This window comes from Sceloporus undulatus, chromosome 1 (assembly GCF_019175285.1).
Source record: "Sceloporus undulatus isolate JIND9_A2432 ecotype Alabama chromosome 1, SceUnd_v1.1, whole genome shotgun sequence".
Lineage (NCBI taxonomy): Eukaryota > Metazoa > Chordata > Lepidosauria > Squamata > Phrynosomatidae > Sceloporus > Sceloporus undulatus.
The window spans coordinates 15,740,747-15,760,645 of NC_056522.1; the positions used below are offsets into that span (position 1 = coordinate 15,740,747).

The following is a 19,899-nucleotide window of genomic DNA, read 5'->3' on the forward strand; positions in this document are numbered from 1 at the left end:
GGTGACACTCTCTCGGCTTAAGAAACAGTGCCTGCATGCCTCTCAAGCTGACTCATATCATCATCATCATCATCATCACACTATCATTGTCAAAGCAAGGGAGACTTGTTAGCACTTAAAGCACACAAAATAAAATTTAAAAAAACCTTGAGGCCTCTGGCCACTCACCACCTCCTCCTTCTGCTCCTCCTCTTCCTCCTCCCCCTCCTCCTCTTCCTCCACCTCCTCCTTCTGCTCCCCCCTCCTCTTCCTCCTCCTTCTTCTGCTCCCCCTCCTCTTCCTTCTCCTCTTCCTCCTCTTCCTTCTTCTCCTCCCAATCCTTTTCCTCCTTCTCCTCCCCCCTTCTCCATGTGCTGTGCAGCCTGGTGGCGGGGCGGAGGAGGCAGAGGAGAAGGAGGTGGGCAGCGCGGGGCCGCGCGGGGCCGCAAGGAGGGCCCCGCAGGGAGGCAGGGAGGGCAGCGCGGGGCCATGCGGGGCGGTGGGGAGGGCAGCGCGGGGCCACACGGGGAGGTGGAGAGGGCGGTGCGGGGCTTCCCCCTTTGCCTCCTCTTCCTCCTCCGCGCGGTGGAGGAGGAGGAGGGCAGCACAGTCGCGCGGCCCAGGAGGAGGTGGAGGAGGAGGCGGCAGGACCGGGCTGGGGCTGTCCCTGCCGCCTCCGTGGGCCACATCCGGCCCGCGGGCTGGGGGTTGCCGACCCCTGATTTAAACCAAGGTATGGGAACTCTTTGGCTATTTTAGTTTTCTTGTTGTCTAGGGTGAATTCTTGTAGATCTTGTTGTAGGTCATTGTTTTTGTTTGTTTGTTTGTTTTGTTTTTGATGTTCAGCATTAATCTAACCTTGGCACTTTCCTCCTTGACCTTAAGTAAATGCTCCAGGTCTTCCTTTGGTTCTGCTAGCAGATTGTGTCATTTGCTTATCTTAGGTTTTAAATGTTCCTTCCTCCTATCTTCACTCCTCCTTCTTCTAATTCTAAGCCTGCTCTGCGTACAATGTTTTCTGCATACAGGTTGAATAGATAGAGTGTTAGTATGCAGCCTTGCCTGACCCCTTTGCTGATTTGGAACCATTCTGTTTCTCTGTATTCTGTTTTGATGGCAGCATCTTGTCCTGATTACTGGTTACACATCAGGACAATCAGGTGTTGTAACACTCCCATTCCTCTTAGTGCAAGCCATAGCTTTTCATGATCTATGAAGCCAAGGGTTTTGCTATAGGCGAAAAAGCACATGCAGATTTTCTTCTGAAATTCCCTGATGTGCACCATTATCCAACATATGTTTGCAGTATGATCCCTAGTGCCTCGTACTTTCCTGAATCCAGCTTGTACCTCTGGAGCATCATATATGGTAGGAGTCTTTACTGTAGAATTTTGAGCATGACTTTGCTTACATGGGAAATTAGTGTGATGGTTTTGTAACTGCTGCAATCTTTTGTGTCTCGTTTTTTTAATGGATAGATATATTGATTGCTTCTTGTCTGTTGGCCACTGCTTTGTTTTTCATCTCAGTTGGCAGATTTTGGTTCAAACTAAACTTGATTCTATCTGTGTGGATTGTAGCAGTACTATTAATGTGTCTTCTGTTCCTAGTGATTTGTTCTTTCCAATTGCTTTGAGAACAGCTTTCACTTTAATTTTCTAAAATCTGGGGTTCATCTTTGTAAGTTTTATCTTCCCATGTGTTGTTCATCCTTTCACATTTTTGCATAGCATAGTGCAGTTAAGATAACAAAGAAGCAGGAACTAATAAATAGTTATAAAGAAAAGTTCTGAAACATTTAAAGCAGTAAAGGTATCAGGGGATGCCATTTCATTGGCTTAAAACCACATGAGGAAAACTCTCTTCTTAGCATGAACCCCACTTTTGAAGGAAAGAGTACGTGGATCAGAGTCTCTATTGATTGCCTGAATGAATAAACAGATTAAGATGGGAGGAGATAGTGTCTTAAAATACGTTATTCCCAAGCCATTGCAATGAAGCGGTGGGGGGCTTTTACAATTGAGCAGAACTATACAATAAATGTTTATATTTTTTCAGTGTTGATTTGCTGTGATCCTTGTAGGTGATCTGGTCTATGATATTATAGCTATTTTTTTTTTAAAATCATTTGCAGTTTCCAAACACTCTTCAAAAGATAAACCTATATTTCAAAAGTGGGTTCATGGCTAGCTTATCACAGTGGTCAAACCCTGATATTTTGAGAGTGTGGATCACTGTGGCAAGATCTTCTTTATCCAAGAGATTCATGTACATGGCACACCAATAAAAACTGATGAAAGATGCTCTGCATTACAGAGGACATTTGGATAGACTTAAATGCTTTCTTCAGCTTAGAAACTTAACCCTTAAGGGAGAATGCGATGCCATCCATTAGAGTATGAGCTTTAGTACTTTGTCCTGTTTGTAGTACTTAGGTTTCATCTAGTTAAAACTTGGGCTTATTAACTGCCATTCACAGTGTTGGGAACTTCAGGCACATGTTCAAGATGCCTTCTGCTATATCAGAACTTAGAGGAAAAGGAAAAATAGAACTGGTGTCACTTGCAGATTGATTATGATTATGATTATTTCTGTCCCACCTCTTCAACAAGATTGAGGCGGCTTACATCAATAAAAACCATATAATGCAATAAAATAAATCCCACTGTCCCCTCCCTTCTTAAAACAAATCAACATAGTAGTTACAACATAACAATGACTATAATAAAATACAGTTAAGATACTTAAAACAATCACAACAAGAACAGGATATCACTGTCATTAGGACAGTGCATATCAGTGGGCTGAGTCAGTTCCTCAGGGAAGGTCTGTCAGAAAAGATCCGTCTTGGCAGCCTTTTTAAAGCCATTAAGATTGGTAATGTAATAATAATAATAATAATAATAATAATAATAATAATAATAATAATATTTCCCTCCTCTTCCAAGGATTGAAGCAGGATTACATCATTAAAACAGCATAATACAATTCTAAAAAGACAATCTATAAAATACTAATACTGAATTACTCAGACCTATTAGTTCCTTAAAATCTAGTCATCAGAAATTTTTTCAGTCATACTGTCATAGTCAAGTGGAGTATTAATCACGGTCTCTTATACGGAATCAGCTGGATAGGCCCTCTGGAATAGGCCTCTAGGGCCTCTAATGTGGTGATAAGATGGATCTCTTCCGGTAGATCATTCCACAATTTAGGGGCTGTGGCAGTAAATGCTCTATGGGAAGTTGTGGTTAATCTAGTGTTATAATATCCCAACAAATTCTTCCCAGATGTTCTGAGTGTGTGAGGCGGATTATGTAGGGAGAGGCGTTCCCGCAAGTAACTCGGGCCCAAGCCATGTAGGGCTTTAAAGGTAATTACCAACACCTTGTATTGTGCCCAGAAGCTGATTGGCAGCCAATATGTCAGATCTCCTCTGGCAGGCCATTCTATAATTTGGGAGCGGCAGATGAAAAGGGCCTCTGGGTAATTGCAGCCAGCCTGTTGGCTGTAGTAAATTTTCCCTAGAGGACATAAGTAGATTATATGAAAGAAGCCAATCCCGCATGTAGGCTAGACCTAAGCCATGAAATGCTTTAAAGATCATTACCAACACCTTATACTGTGTCCGGAAACTTATAGGCAGCCAGTGAAGAGATTTTAAAATTGGTGTTGTATGGTCACCTCTAGATCTCCTGGTGACTAATCTGGCTGCCATATTTTGAACTAATTGAAGTTTCCGAACTAGGCACAAGGGTAGCCACATGTAGAGTACGTTACAGAAGTCAAGGCATGAGGTTACCAGCGCAGCTTGTACCACTATTTTCCTGATGATGGTTATTGTGTGCCTTCAAGTCATTTCTTACTTATGGAGACACTAAGGAAAATCTTTTGTGGGTTTTCTTCAAAAGGGGTATGCCTTTGCCTTTCTCTGAGGCTGAGAAAGTATGAGTTGCCTAAGATCACTCAGTGGGCTTCCATAACTGAGCGAGGATTTGACCCCTGGTCTCCAGAATCATAGTCCAATGCTCAAACAAATACACTATGCTGGCTCTGAACTATACCTCAAATCGCCAGACCATTTTCCTCTTGGTTTTCTGTAGGACGTTTAAAAGCATAAGGAACAAAATAGGTCCCAGTGAAACTCTTTAGCAAAATTGCCATGAGAAAGAGAACAGAATTTTCCTCCGGATTCTTGTGTCAAACCACCAGGTAGGAGCAGAACAACAAAGCATAGGGCCCCACCAGCCAAGATAGGCAGTGTAGAAGGGTTCTGTTTGTCAAACTGCTAAGAGCTTTCGTTATCAAAACTGGGCTGGAAAAGAGACTGAAGTGACTTCAGATACTGTAATCTGTAATCTTCCTGAGTAGTTTGGAGTTGAGCTGTTGCCAGTGTATGAGTATCTTGACCATAAAAGGAATATTTTCTCACGAGCTGGTAGCTGCTACAGTCCTTGGGTTCCAGGGATGACCTTTTTAAACACAGTTTCTAGTTCTGCTAGGAACACTGCAAGTATACATTAACTCAAAACATTTATATTAATAGGAAACACATTGACAAGTAAGTTTCCAGGTAAGATACACATTTGTCAACATACCTCATATCTCAGCTTTTTTGGCTAATGTGTGACTCTATGCTATTTCAAAACCTGCTAATGTGATAGTAGCTTGGCTGTCCAGTGCAAAACACAAAGAGGTGGGTGTATTGGTAGTTATTCCTATATTTGGCCCATCTGCTATTCAAGGAGAAGTAAAGAGCGAAGTCAAGAATTCGGTGAATCAGTTTTAATCCTTGTAATTAGGTCTGTATTGTAAAGGAAGATTAACTGCTGCATGTACACAGATGGTGTCTAATTGCACCGGTATCATCTTAGATTTTGTACAAGTATGTAGTTGTCTTAATATGCTTTGCTTGAAATAGGATGGTGTAATTTACATTACCTTTCTTTTTTTCTCCTCCCTCCCAGCTCTGTAGAAAGTGTTTTGAAAACTCTTGTGAAAAACTGCAGACCGTAAGTACTTTCATAATTTTTAAAGCCTTAATGTACTACTTACGTATTGTGTTTCCTTTTAAAGGCTTGGTTGACAAACCCTACCTGCATCTATTGGGCAGAGGGTCCTGCAGGCCTTTCAGGGAAACTGGGATGTCTTGTGTGTCCATGAGGCAATGATGTATGTAGCCAGGAACAGGAGTCCTATGTGTTCAAATCACTTTGGGCTGTAAATGTTACATTCTTGAAACTACATGAAGAATGAATTTAAACTGTGCAGGTGATTTTTTCCTGTTTTTTCTCTCAGGAGTTGTCTACACTTGGGGGGAAAGTCTGAATGGACCCCACATCTGTTCTGCCATGCATCTGCCCTGGAGTCACCCTGCAACTGTTTTTTCTGCAGTAGTTGTTTAAACATATGGATGTTGGGTTTGCTGCTGTTCCCTTTCTTCTGTCAGCTCCAGAGCCAAGATGGAGCAGTACCTGGCAGGCACCTCCATTTACCAATATCTGGGCCAGTTCCTACCTGGAACGATATTTAAAGATAGGTTTTCCTGCTTGTGAGGTCACTGGTGCCTTGTTCTGTTCTCACATTGTGCTGCCAGCAGCGGCGCCGAAGGGAGATGAAACTCAATTTCCTGGCCAGAACAACATTTACAGAAAGGTTTTTCCCTCATTGGTGCCACTGCTGCTAGCATGCCCTGAGGGAAGAACAAGATGCTGCTGGGCGCTTCACAAGCTGGGGGGGGGGGTGTTCTTTAAATGTTGTTCTGGGCAGGGAACTGGCCTGGACATTATCAAATGGCAGCAACCAGGCAGCAATCTGTTGATGGCTGGAGCTGCCAGAGGAAAAAAGGCAGTTGCTTCTGGGCAGTATCTGTCCTGCTTGCTCCCCCCCTGCATGCACAAATCCAGTGCAGATCCACTAGCCTACACTGCAGGGAACACCAGAGTTTCCTGCAAAATCTAGAGAAAACCATGAATTTTTAAAGCCTTGATTGAATGAATATACCCTGAGTTTGGTCATATAGGGCTGTACATTGTGTTTCCTGATCGCATCAGGTGTGGGGTGTAGTTCAGTTTTTTTTCTATCCTGTAGGCAAGTCCAGAGTCTCAGTTGCTTCATGATGAGGGTTTTGTAATTGTTTTTGTTGAACAGGTATTTGGTTAATCTGTGAATATAACTGATCTAAAATTGTTGAGAACTTCCATCATACCTAAATGGACGCTCCTATGAACGGTGGCTGGACTTGTTGTCCTGTGGACTGTTCCACTGTAGTTTCATTCCTCCAAGATGCCTTGTATTTATTTTAACCAGCTCAAATAATCATCATGTCTGTACTATGTAAACTTAATAGATATTTCAGCACAGAATAAGTAAAGAGATAGTACAGGAATACCTGTTTAACCTAAACGAATATGTCTCCAGGACCAGATGAACTACATCCAAAGGTATTAAAAGAACTGGCAAATGTAATATCGGAGCCATTGGCAATAATCATTGAAAACTCCTGGAGAACAGGAGAAGTCCCAGCAGACTGGAGGAGGGCAAACATTGTCCCCATCTTCAAAAAGGAGAAGAAAGAGGATCCAAACAATGATCGTCCAGTTAGTCTGACATCTATACCAGGAAAGATTCTAGAGCAGATCATTAAAAAGAGAGTCTGCGAACATCTAGAACACAATGCCATAATCACAAAAAGTCAACACGGGTTTCAGAGAAAGAAGTCATGCCAGACAAATCTGATCTCATTCTTTGATAAAGTTACCACCTTGTTAGATGAAGGGAATGCTGTGGATATCGTATATCTTGATTTCACTAAGGCCTTTGATAAAGTTCCCCATGACGTTCTTGCTAAGAAGCTTGTAAAATGTGGTCTAGACAAGGCAAATGTTACATGGATTTGTAATTGGTTGACTGGCCGAACCCAAAAGGTGCTCAACAATGGCTCCTTTTCATCCTGGAGAGAAGTGACCAGTGGGGTCCCACAGGGCTCTGTCCTGGGCCCAGTGTTATTCAACATCTTTATCAATGACTTGGATGACAAAATTGGGGGCATACTTATCAAATTTGCAGATGACACCAAATTAGGAGGAATAGCTAATACGCCCGAGGACAGGATAAAGATTCAAAATGACCTGAACAGACTAGAAAACTGGGCCAAAGCTAACAAAATGAAATTCAACATGGAGAAATGTAAGGTACTGCACTTAGGGCAGAAAAATGAAAAGCACAGATATAGGATGGGGGACACCTGGCTGAATGAAACTACGTATGAAAGGGATCTAGGAGTCCAAGTAGACCATAATTTGAACATGAGTCAACAGTGCGATGCAGCAGCTAACAAGGCCAATGCGATTTTAGGCTGCATCAATAGAAGTATAGTTTCTAGATCAAGGGAAGTTATAGTGCCACCAGAAACTGGTGCGTGTCCAAAAAGGCCGACTAAAATGGGGAAAAGTCTGGAAACCATGCCCTATGAGGAATGACTTAGGGAGTGGGGATGTTTAGCCTGGAGAAGAGAAGGTTAAGAGGTGATATGATAGCCCTGTTTAAATATTTGAAGGGATGTCATATTGATGAGGGAGCAAGCTTGTTTTCTGCTGCTCTAGAGACTAGGACCTGGAGCAATGGATGCAAGCTCCAGGAAAAGAGATTCCACCTCAACATTAGGAGGAACTTCCTGACAGTAAGGGCTGTTCGACAGTGGAACACACTTCCTTGGTGTGTAGTGGAGTCTCCCTCCTTGGAGGTCTTTAAACAGAGGCTGGATGGCCATCTGTTGGGGATGCTTTGATTTAGATTTCCTGCATGGCAGAGGATTAGACTGGATGGCCCTTGCGATCTCTTCCAACTCTACGATTCTATGATTCTAGTTTATTTCACTTAACTTTGATTTAGTACTGTTAGTTGAACTGAACAGATTTTGATTCCTGCCGCAGTAATTGACCAGACATTGAGGTTTGAGGAGGGATTTTATGGCCCGTTCCACACAGGCGTAAAGTATGTCCCCAGGACGTACTAGGGTTAGGAAAGGGCATGCTTTATGCTTTGCGGCGTCATTAGCGCGCCGCAACATGAAGCGCCATTTTGGCGCTTCTTTTTGCGGCGCTGAGGAGCCTCGCAGTATGGCCGCTGGGGCTCCTCGGCACCGCTAATGGCGGCGGCGGCATTCAGGTGGTCTGTAACGCGCCCACGACTCCCTCCACTGTTTTCTGGGGACAATCAAGAAAGGAAATAAATCTGTCTCTGTTTCTGTTGTGGGGCTATAGTTAATGGACTGGCCTTGAATAGTGGATCTCATTGTTTTATACCCTGTAATGTAGAAGCTAGTGCATAAAGAATGGGGCATTGTATACAGTAAAGTTATAAACAATAGAGCAATTATTGTGATATTGTCAACACCATAGCCTGCTGTATTAATCATTTATTGTGGAGATTTAATGAGCATCAATATAAGAAATTTCCATTTCTCCTCTTATTGTCTGTCCCAGCAGATGTACTGAAGGAAGCAGAGCTGTGCCTCATGGCCAAACCTCCTACATATTTATTGAATATGAGCAAAAGCTCTGACCATGTACAGTTGGAAACATGCACAGTTCCTCCGCAAAGGAGAGGATCCTGAGCCAGTTGGGACCCTCTCCTTTATGGAGGAGGTTTGTATGCATGTGCTGGTACATGCATGGGACTTCTTATTACCCTCCCCAGATACTGTGCCTACTGGAAGGCATGGCTGATGGGCATGGTGGAGTATCAGACCTCCATGGCTCCCAAATCCCTTTGTGCACGAGAAGGTTAATCCTTTCTTTATGATTTATTAACAAAAATTTCATTGGATCTCAGTGCAATCTACAATAAAGCTATTTTAAAAAAAAACTTAAAGGAGTCAAAATAATTTTAAACATTCAAAATAATTTAATATAAAGCTTATAGTTTGGAGCAAATCAGTTAGGCTCTAAGGGTGTTAATAAAATACCACGTTTTTACTTGGCAGAATTAAGCCAGTGTTGGTACCAATTGGGCCCTTGGGGAGAGAGTATTTTGCAACTGGGACATCACAGCAGGAAAGCAGATAAGAACATCAGAAGTGCCTTGCTGCATGTGACCAAAGATCTATCTAGAATAGTGATTATTTCTAACAATAGACAGTCAGATATCTTACAGAAGGATAAAGTCAAGATATACAAATAATCTCCTTCCCCTGTTTCAGATACAGCACGCCCGCGCAATACGCGGGCGCGCCATACGCAGCCTTGAGCATACACGCTCAAGCCACAGGGTGCGCGCGGGGCGGAAGGGGCGGTGCGTCCCATTCAATTGAATGGGCACGCGCACCCGTTGTGCCCTGCACACGCGTACGCCACCGTGCACGAGCCCCATTGTTTCCAATGGGGCTCGAGCATAGGCGGAATTCGCCTTACGCGGCGGGATCCGGAACGGATCCCCCGCGTAAGGCGAGGACGGACTGTACTTGCAAAATACTGCTCTGTTCGCAGAGGAGCCACTTAGCTATTGTGCCTTATAGTTTCTGCTTATCTATCGTCCATTCTTTCTGATGAATTTTAGAAAAATCTGAACTAGTAGTTGTATCCACATCTTGGGGTAGTGAATTCCATGCATTTAACTGTGTTGCTAAAGTACTGCTTGTGTGTACTGTCCAATACAATTCTCTTGTCTTCAGGTATTTTCCAGAAAATGCTACAGCAGAGATGTTAGATGAATGGCGACCATTAATGTGTCCCTTTGATGTTACCATGCAGAAGGCCATCACTTACTTTGAACTGTTTCTGCCTACCACTCTTCCTCCAGAACTTCATGATAAGAGTTTTAAGTAAGTTGATCATAGCATTTCATAATGTCATTGCAAAATTACCTGATGTTTGGAAAGATGTTGCTTGTTAGCTGGTGGCTACTGTAATGCATGTAGAGGACTGCAGTATTATTTTATTCTCTTAATAGTTGTGTTCTGATGCATCTAAGAGTTGCTTTTTTAGAATTAACCCTCATAGAGGTGATATCCTAGTTCTACCATTTAAAGCTGGGAAGTTAAACTAAGTGGCACTGCCTAACGTGATTCTTCATAAATCTGCTATTCAGACTTGGATCAATTGTAGTTGTACTGTACTAGTAAACACTGATAAAATCACATTGGAGCTTTAAACAGCAAACAAAACAAACCTTTCAATGTTTAGACTTTCACTTCAGGCTGCAGGGCCTGTCTCCTAGGAGGAGATGAGATTGCTCTAGCCTCAAGGTTGGCAAAGAGCTTATTGCCCCAATAGCACCACTTTTTTCATTTTGCATGAAGAATCCTGGAAGCACAGGCAGCATGAAAAAACTTGGCTTCCATCACTTGCTTCTTCCAATTAGTATGCAAAGAGATCTTACAGCACCTTTGAGACTGACTGAGAGAAAAAAGTTGGTAGCATGAGCTTTTGTAGACTTAAGTCTACTTCTTGCAAGTTAAAAGAGTCCATAGATGTACTGCAGCCACTTACTCACAAACCATAAGGCTGTTAGTTTAATTCCAGCCCAGGGTCAACTCAGCCTAGCATTCTTCCAAGATCACTAAAATGAACTACCCAGCTTCTTGGTGGCAATTAGCTTACGCATGGTAAACTGCTGAGGGAGTGCTTAAATGCACTGATAAGCGGTATAGAAATGTACTTGCTATTGCTAGATATACAGTACAGTTGGCCCTCCACGTTCATTGGTTTAACATCCGTGTATTAGATCAGTCACAAGTTTCCCATTGTCCTGCCGTGACCACTTTCCTCCCACTTTCCAGGACTGAAGTGGTGCTTCTCTTGGGTTCCTTAGCCCATACAGACAGAAGTATGGATTGAGTTAACCTCCCCACCCACCAACCTTAGCTCAGTCTGTGTTTCTATGGGCTAAGAAGCACAAGGAGTGTATGCCTGGAGGCCATGGCAACCCCTACCCAGGCTTGTAGTAGTGGCAGCCTCAGGCTTCAGGGCTGATTAGTGGCGGCAGCCGGCTGACTGTCAGGCACGCTTTCTGTGTGCTGACCCCTTTGATGCTTGAAACTGTTGTATGCACATTCATGTGGGGGCCACAGGCTTTGGGGGAGGAGGTGGGGTGGCACATGGCTGCCAGGCACACATTCTGTGTACATCCCCCCCCCCCAAACTTGAGTGTTGTGTGAATATGCATGCAGCAAGCTTGGGGGGGGGGGGTTGGCTCCAGTGGCCACTCACCCGCCATATGTGCATTCTGCCTACTCCTGCCCCCCCGGGGGGGGGGCTGCCAGCCACCTGCTTCACAAGCCTGAGGTGTGCACCTGCTGACTGGGCCTTACTCTTGCTTCTGCTGCTGCACACTATATTTGTAGTTTTGCAGGAGTCTTGTCTCCCTAACCTTGGGGAGCATGGCAGGCCGACTGTACTTTGTTTAAAAACTACTGGAATCTTGGAGTGACACAGCAGTGATTTACTGATGTTCTTGCCAGTAACTTGTGTGAATAGGTTTGGCACATTATGATTTTACTTTCAGCTTGGGCACAATCAATGTGATGCCTCTTTTGTCAACAGTGTAATATTAACAATCTAAAGAAAGATCCTGTTGGTCTTTAGAATTTTCCTTTGACAGTCAAGTAAATTTAAAAGAACTAGGCTGGATGCAAACATCTGCTTGACTGGTTTTAGTCATAAGAGCTTCAGGGTTGGTGTTTCTGTACATAAATAAAAAGCTCTACATGCCATAAAGCATATGTTCATTGAAATGGAGAGAAGTTTCAAAAGTATGTTCTCCACTCTTTCAAAGGAGGGGAGGAGTTGAAAACTTCACCAGGCACACTCAAGACATTGGCCATACTCAAGAGTTATGTGTGTAAAATTATAATAATTTTGAATGAGTGAGAGATTTCCCTCCACTGTATGCCCTTTAGCAGATTGACTTTTCAAGAAGATTTCAATCATGCACAGAGCCTTGGAAGGTATTTTGACTTTGGGCAGGGACAGCCATGCATATTGGCAAAGTCTCTTGAGAACTGCTTGAAAGGGAATGAAAAGGGGGGGGGGGGACCCTGAGCTGTTTTGATTCAAATAATTTCTTGATGCAGCTCCTAATATAGAGCCAACCAACCTAGCTGCCCAGTTATGTATAATGAATGTTTTATAAATACATACAAAACACACTGCAGAAATAATCCAGTTTGAGACCACTTTAACTGCCCTGGCTCAATGCTAGGGAATTCTGGGAACTGTAGTTTTGTGACACATGTAGCCTTCTCTGTCAGAGAGTATTTTTGTCACAATAAAATACAATAAACTAGCACTGAGCCAGGGCAGTTAAAGTGGTCTCAAACTGGATTATTTCTGCAGTGTGTTTTGGGCCTCAGGTAACATAGGAGAGGCCCTTAGAATTGGTCTGGAGACTCAGAACAACAAAAAAGAGGCATTTAATTATTAAGTAAAATGGCATCCAAATATCACATTAGGGGCTCTGCCATTCTTTCTTCTCTGTTGCACCACATAGAAATCTGCTTTGGAGAATCCTTTAGCTCTTTGGAGCAGATCTTGAGGGTGTACAAGGTGGTGCAGGGAGTGAAGCATCCTCCTTGCTTATTTCTGTTGACAGAAGCAGTTGTATTAGTGGAACTAGTTTGCTGGATTGGGCTGTTGAATATTAATTATGATAGTGATTACTTGGGCTTTTTGTGCTGACTGATGAAGACCTGTTCATCATAAAACCTGTTGGTCTGATTTCGTTATCTTGCAGGCTCTGGTTTGATGAGTTTCTAGGCCTTTGGGTTTCAGTTCAAAATCTTCCACAATGGGAAGGGGTAAGTATTCTTATTCCCCCGCATCCCCTAGTTAGTCTGGAGCTGACATGTAGGCAACTGAACTAGACATTTTGATGCCAGAAAGGCCATTTCAGAGCTCTCACCATTTGAACAAATAACAGTAGTCCTTTCCCTTATGCGGGGGATCCATTCTGCCCCCCCCCTTGCATAAGGGAAATTCCGTGTAAGCTCAAGCCCCATTAAAGCCAATGGGGGTCTCTTTCTGGTGCATGGCACAATTTCTTCTGGCACAGCTTCCAGTATATGCTGGAAGTCGTGTAAGGCACACCCGTATATAACGTGGGCACACTGGACGTCCACATTTTGTTTGCTGGGCATTGTTTGATTACCCTTGAGTATCTTGGGAATGCGGGCATTTTCCCAGACCGAAAGTTCAAATGTGAGCTGTTGTACTTGCTGTCATGTCTAATTCTGTTAATTCACACCGGTGCATCAAGATCTGCTTGACATACTTTTAATATGCAGGAGAATCATGGAGACATGGGAAAGGACCTCTTCTTATGTTTCTCGTGAATGTTATTGGATTTTATGTAGCCCTGATTCTCTAAAGCAAATTAACTTGGATTTGAGAGTGTTCACATCAGTAGTGTGTTAATAATCTAGCCTGGGGAAGACATCATGTTTCTCTGTCTCATTGGAGATTATCACATGAAAGGCATAGCATCATACTCCTGTCCTTCTCCCATCCTTAAAGTCTGCTAATCGCGTGATCAGGGGCCAAAGATTAACACACCCCTGCACACTCCTGCCATGCATCTCCCATGTGTAAAGTGTAATGGAGCTGTCCCCGCGCGCTTCTCTCATTGGTAAAGTGTAATGGAAGTTCCTTTTAATACCAAATTACAGCTCCATTACGCTGTACTGACAGGAGAAGCACACAGGGACAGCTCTATTACACTTTACGCACAGGAGAAGGGTGGTAGTACCACACGGAGGTATGATCATCTTAAGCTCCTGATCGTGCGATTAGCAGTGTTTAAGGACAGAATGATGCTGTGCCTCCCATGTGATAATCTCCTTAGCCATATATAAGCCCCCCTCTCATCCCCACTTTTCACTACAGCTCTGGGGTTGTGTTAACAACACACTGATGTTAATGCTAAACAATAATAGCATTAGCTACGGCAGTGTTTCTCAAATAGTGGGGCGGGCCCCCCAGGGGGGGCGTGAGGCTCCATAAAGGGGGCGCGAAGCTCGGTTATGCAGAGGTGACTTATAAACAATCTTATAGACAAATGGATCTATTCAGTCGCGCGGGGGGGGGGGGCGTGAAATGTTTTCTTCTTCCTAGGGGGGGCATGACAGAAAATAATTGAGAAGCACTGAGCTACGGTAAGTCATATACTAAAAAAGTGTGCTCTTGTCATGAAAATGTGGTCTGTGGTTTCTTTCCAGCATCTAGTCAACCTTTTTGCTCGCCTGGCCAGTGACAACATAGGATACATTGACTGGGATCCCTATATTCCAAAGGTAATGTCTAATAAGAGAAGGTACTAAGAATGTTAAGATTAAACAACAGTGAGAAGATTGTCCTATAGAACAGGTTTTTTCTTTGCTGATACTACATGTAGTTTTTAATGCCTCAGGAAGGCTCACAGATAGGGTAGGATGGAGATAGGTTTTCTGAGTTCCCTTAATGACTCTGAAAATAGATGTTGCTTTTTTAAATAGCCACTGATAAGACCCTTTGCTTAGTATTTTTTTAAACTTATTTTAAAAAGCCATTCATTCTGTGACCATGGTAACTGAAGATGTCCCTCCCCTATTTTTATTTTCCATGCTTTATCACTTCCATTGTGAGAGGCAGCGTGGTGTGTCTTGAGTGTTGGATTATGACTGGAGACCAGGGTTCAAATCCTAGCTTGGCCATGAAACCTACTGGACGATGCTGGGCATATCACACTCTCTCAGCCTCAAAGGATGGCAATTGTAAACCCCATCTGAAGAAACTAGCCAAGAAAACCCCATGATAAGTTTGCCTTAGCATTGCTATAAGTCGGAAATGACTTGAAGGCACACAACAATAACAACAGCCATTTCCATTAAAGTATGATAACTAAACTATAATGATTAACTCTTAAATTATAAATCAACAGCATTGCTTTTGCTGTTAATTGCCGTCAAGTCAACTTTGACTTAATGCTTATCCTCTGAATGAGAGACCTCCAAGTCATCCTGTTATGAAGAGGCCTGCTTGGGTCTTGCAAGTTCAGAGCTGTTGCTTCATTGATTGAGCCTGTCCACTTGTCCAGCCTTTCCCTTTTCCTACTGTCTTCTGTCTTACCACAGGTAGGGTATATCATGATATTTACTGCTATTCCTGGTTTTTTTTTTTTTTTTTTTTTTTTTTTTTTTGCCTTATAGATTTAATTTTTTATTAAGTAGGACTCTTGAAGAGACATGCAGTCTTCAGTGGTACCTGAAGAGTGACAGGGGTGGGGAAGAAAGTGAGCTGGCAGCAGGGAGGCAACTTGAAAACATTTAAATTTAGGAAATTCAACACCCTGAATCCACCAGCCAGCTTCAACTCTAGCTCTGGAAAGAGATAAATGAAGAAGTTCCTTTTCTCTGACTGTATCCCACTTTTAATGAAAATGTTTGGTGATTTCTACTATTTATTTATTTTTATTTATTTATTCATTCATTCATTTATATCCCGCTCTTTTCCCAGGACTGGGACTCAGAGCGGCTTTACAGCAATTAAAAAACAAACAAACAAACAAAGTACAATTAAAACATTTTAAAAAATAAATAGCTAAATGACATGCATTAAACAGAATGATTAAATTAGTCCAACATTCCTGCCTGTTCTTATGATTCCTTAAATGCCTGTTTGAACAGGTAGGTCTTCACCTGCCGTCGGAAAGCCATCAAGGAGGGAGCCGTTCTTATCTCCCTGGGCAGGGAGTTCCAGAGTCTAGGGGCAGCCACTGAGAAGGCCCTCTCTCGTGTCCCCACCAAACGTGTTTGTGAAGGTGTTGGGATGGTGAGAAGGGCTTCCTCCAGAGGCTCTCAGAGTCCAGGCAGGTTCATACCAGGAGAAACGGTCTGCCAAATAATGTGGACCTGAGCCATGTAGGGCTTTGTAGGATATAACCAGTATCTTGAATTGTGCCCGGGAACGAACTGGCAGCCAATGAAGCTGTACACTAGTACACTTGTCCCTCCGTATTCGCTAGGGTAAGGGGCACAAGACCCCCATGAATAAGGAAAAAACACAAATAAGAAAAACGTAATGTTTTTACCTGAGAGGACACCTCTCTAGGAATCTTTAGGTCCTCCAGTGCAATTCTGTGTCAACATCCAACAGACACTGACCATAGAACTGCAATAGAGGAACTGCAAATGCCTACTAGAGTATTCTCTCTAGGAATCTCTGGCCCGTTACAGACGGGCCTTTAAGTATGGACTCAGTCCGTACTAGGGTTAGGAAGGTGCAGTGCTTCCGCACCCCCCTAACCCTAGTACGGACTGAGTCCATACAAAATGGCGGCTCCCCTTCCACATGGGGGCCGCCATGACAACGTCACATCCGCGCCGCCTCTATATGGGGCGGCGCGGATGTGACGTTGTCACTCCGCGCCAGGGCGCTTAGTGCGCCCTTTGCGCAGAGCAGGAAGGAGCTCCGTTTCGGAGCTCCTTCCTGGTTTGCGGTGCCACTTTGCATCGCTGGGCGCAGCCTTCAAGACGGCTGCGCCCAGCAACGCAAGGGAGAAAGGGGCCAATTAATTAATTAATTAATTTGTTTTATTTATATACCGCTATTCCAAAGATCATAGCGGTGAACAGCAAGTAAGCTAATTAGCAAGTAAGCTAATTTGCCCCCCAACAGTCTGGGTACTCATTTTAGCGACCTCGGAAGGATGCAAGCCTGAGTCGAGCTTGGGCCCTTTTGCTGGTCTTGAACTCGCAACCTTGTGGTTTTGAGTGAATGGCTGCAGTACAGGCATTTAACCACTGCGCCACCAGGGCTCCATTTCCAGCCTGGAAAGTGGTGGATCGGGGCCTCAGAGGCTGCCGATCTGGCAGCTGAGGCCCCGATAACCCAGGGAAAGGGGCGGGTACAGGCCTCCGCTTTTCAGCGGTCTGTAACGCACCTCTAGGTCTTTCAGTGCAGCTTTTAGTTAATGTTGTCCATAGAATTGCACTGGAGGACCTAGATATTTCTAGAGAGAACATATTAATCAAATCAGTGAATAATCAAATCCACAAATATCAAAGCCGCAAATATGGAGGGATGAGTGTAGTTACAGTATATAACCTTTAATGACCACCAGCATCCCTTGTTCACACAGTCTGTCCTAAATCATTTCTGTAGAACTGAACCTTGAGGCATTTCATTTCTTAATTAATTATAAAATTTTGTTCTGTAGTTTAAAAACTCTCCTGCAGCACCATTAGCTATTGCCAAGCTCTTCGGAAAACCTGCTAATTCTGGGAAAGGGAACATGAGCTTCAGTTTTTGTTTAGCAGTACTTTGAAAGGATAATTGGTGGCATAACATGGTTGAATTTCTTCAACATTTTTATGTAGATGCTTTTCAGATACTAGTGAGGAATGTGTGTCTAGTAGTGAGAAGTTCTAAACTATTTGTAGAGTTGTGGAGTTGTTGTGCAGCGGTAGCATGCATAAACTGAGAACAATTTCAAAATGGCACAGTTAAACAGTGTGTGGTTGGCTGAAAAACTGCAGAACAATTCATCGCCGATCTGAAAATGTTCCAGGAGTTCTGAAAGAACCAGGCTAGCTAGCTTTGTACCAGAAGCAGTGCCCATGCCATTCAAAAGAAAAAGGTGGTTTGCTGGCAGAATGCTTTGTGGATAAAGTTGATAAGATGGTGTTTAAATGCATGGATAACGGTAACAAGAATCAGATAATATTCTTAGCATATTGTTATATAATTATGAAATTCTGTCTTACAGATATTTACCAGAATACTACGAAGTTTGAACCTTCCAGTAGGAAGCAACCAGGTGTTGGTTCCACGATTCCTAACGAATGCATATGACATAGGGCATGCAGTTATGTGGATCACAGCAATGATGGTAGCATCTTTTTGGTTTTTTAATAGTCTTCTTCTCCCCCCCCCCCCCAATAGATGGCCCAGTTACATGGATCTTGGCTTATCCATACTTATTATATGGTGACTTGGAAGCCGATATGATTAACCATATATGAAAAAAATGTATTTTTTCTAGATGATACATACTTTGACTGGCCCCAGAGCACAGGAATAAATAGAAATGTGCTTTATAGGAAGAGGCAGAATGGCTAACTTCTCAGCAAAGCCCATTCTGTTCTCTAGTGATCCAGGTGCTGGAAATGCCTGGCCACAAAAAAATAATAATCTATTTTTGGTGATTATAGTAGGGTGTATAACCTACCCTTCAACTTCCAGAGTCTCTGATTTGGCATCACTGCTTCCACTCTGCTAATGGTGGCACTCAAGCAGTGATGTCCATGGGGTTTCTGGAGGGAGGATGAAGTGCCCCTCCCAATATCTGTATCTATGCTGTTGATGGCAGGACTGAAGCAGCAATACCTATTGAAATCAAGGGGGTTAATGAGGAGGCTTTAGCCTCTCCATTGTCAACCACCCAGAAGCAGCTCCACCTCATTGATGCTGTGTGTGTGTGTTGGGGGGGGATTAAATCACCCTCCTCCCCATCAATGTGCTCTGTTTTTTATATGTGACCTTAGACACCCTCCTGATGCTGCATGATGCTGTTGGAGCAAAAAAGCTGCACATCTTTGCATTATAATAAAAGCAGCACCATGCCAACAGCAAGTACTTCACAAGAGACAGACATCCTGTGGTATGTCAAGGCCATAACATTTCCAGCCCAGGAAAGATGTGGGACTATTTCTGTTCCTTGAAATATTTGAAAATAATGTTTCATTTAAAGAGTGAAGATCTCAGCAAACTTTTTAACACATTCTAATTATAATTTGGCAAGGTTATTCAGGATAGACAAAACCTGCTTGGCTTATTGTTACTGGCTTAACCAATAACTATGTTGTAGTGTGTCAGCCAAGCAATACAAATTGAGCTACACATCTCTTGCTTTTGACTGTAGATGACTGCAAGAGCATATCCTTTGTCCACTATTTGCTATTATGTTTAAAAACTAGTACCTTCCCAACTGTCCAGAGAATCTTTGAATTACCATCATGCCTTTTTTGTCTATGTTTTAAGTAATACTAAGAACAGTTTGCCTGAAGAAAAGCCATTTTTTTGTAAAACAACACACACTGCCAACTAGTTTGCATGAGCTTTGGTGCCTTGTGCAATAGTTGCCTTACAGTGGAGCTGTAAATTCCAATGTTGTATTTTTAGAATTGTTGTAGCTTACCTATTTGCAAACCTCTTGGCCCCAGGATTTTGCTTTCTAAGGCTGTGTCCACACTACAGAAATAATCCAGTTTGACACCACTTTAATTGTATGGAATTCTGGGAACTGTAGCTTTATGAGACATTTACCCTTTCTCTGTCAGATAGCTCTAGTTCAATAGCAAACTACAAATCCCAGAATTCCATAGCATTGATCCATGGCAGTTAAAGTAGTGTCAAACTGGATAATTTCTGCAGTGCGGATGCAGCCTGAGAATAAGGACACTCTTACTAGAATGCTGCAAAGTGTGTTAAGACTGCATTATCACTTTGTTAGTGATCCCTAAAGGTGGAATACAAAACTTCTTTTTCTCTTTATCTGAACAGGGTGGACCAAGCAAACTTGTACAGAAGCACTTGTCTGGGTTATTCAAAAGCATTGCATCATTTTACCACCCCTCAAATAATGGACGTTGGTTGGTAAGGAGACAATATGTATTTTTCTTTTCTAATGCTGATGTTAAAAACTTAAATGTTTGAGTTGGAGGGGGATATTGTTGTCCTTTGTTTTATTGAAAAAGCAACTAAAAACAATATTCATTTGTATTGGATACTATCAAATGTGTGATCCAAAAATATAAGTTTTGCCTTCTGCTCATTTTTCATTACTGTATTGTTTCAAATGCAGTGGGCTCTTGAATCAGCTGAGGTTTAGTTCCAGGACACACACACACACACACACACACACACACACACACACACACACACACAC

The 19,899-nt window shown here is 42.9% G+C and overlaps 1 protein-coding gene across 1 annotated transcript in view; it reads left to right on the top strand.

Moving 5' to 3' along the window:
* PSME4 (proteasome activator subunit 4) overlaps positions 1–19,899 on the top strand; it is a 128,408-nt gene that overhangs the window by 45,365 nt on the left and 63,144 nt on the right. The window contains 6 exon segments of the mRNA XM_042440031.1: positions 4,947–4,991; positions 9,653–9,802; positions 12,712–12,775; positions 14,192–14,266; positions 17,719–17,841; positions 19,515–19,607. Coding sequence (XP_042295965.1) covers positions 4,947–4,991; positions 9,653–9,802; positions 12,712–12,775; positions 14,192–14,266; positions 17,719–17,841; positions 19,515–19,607 — 550 coding nt within the window.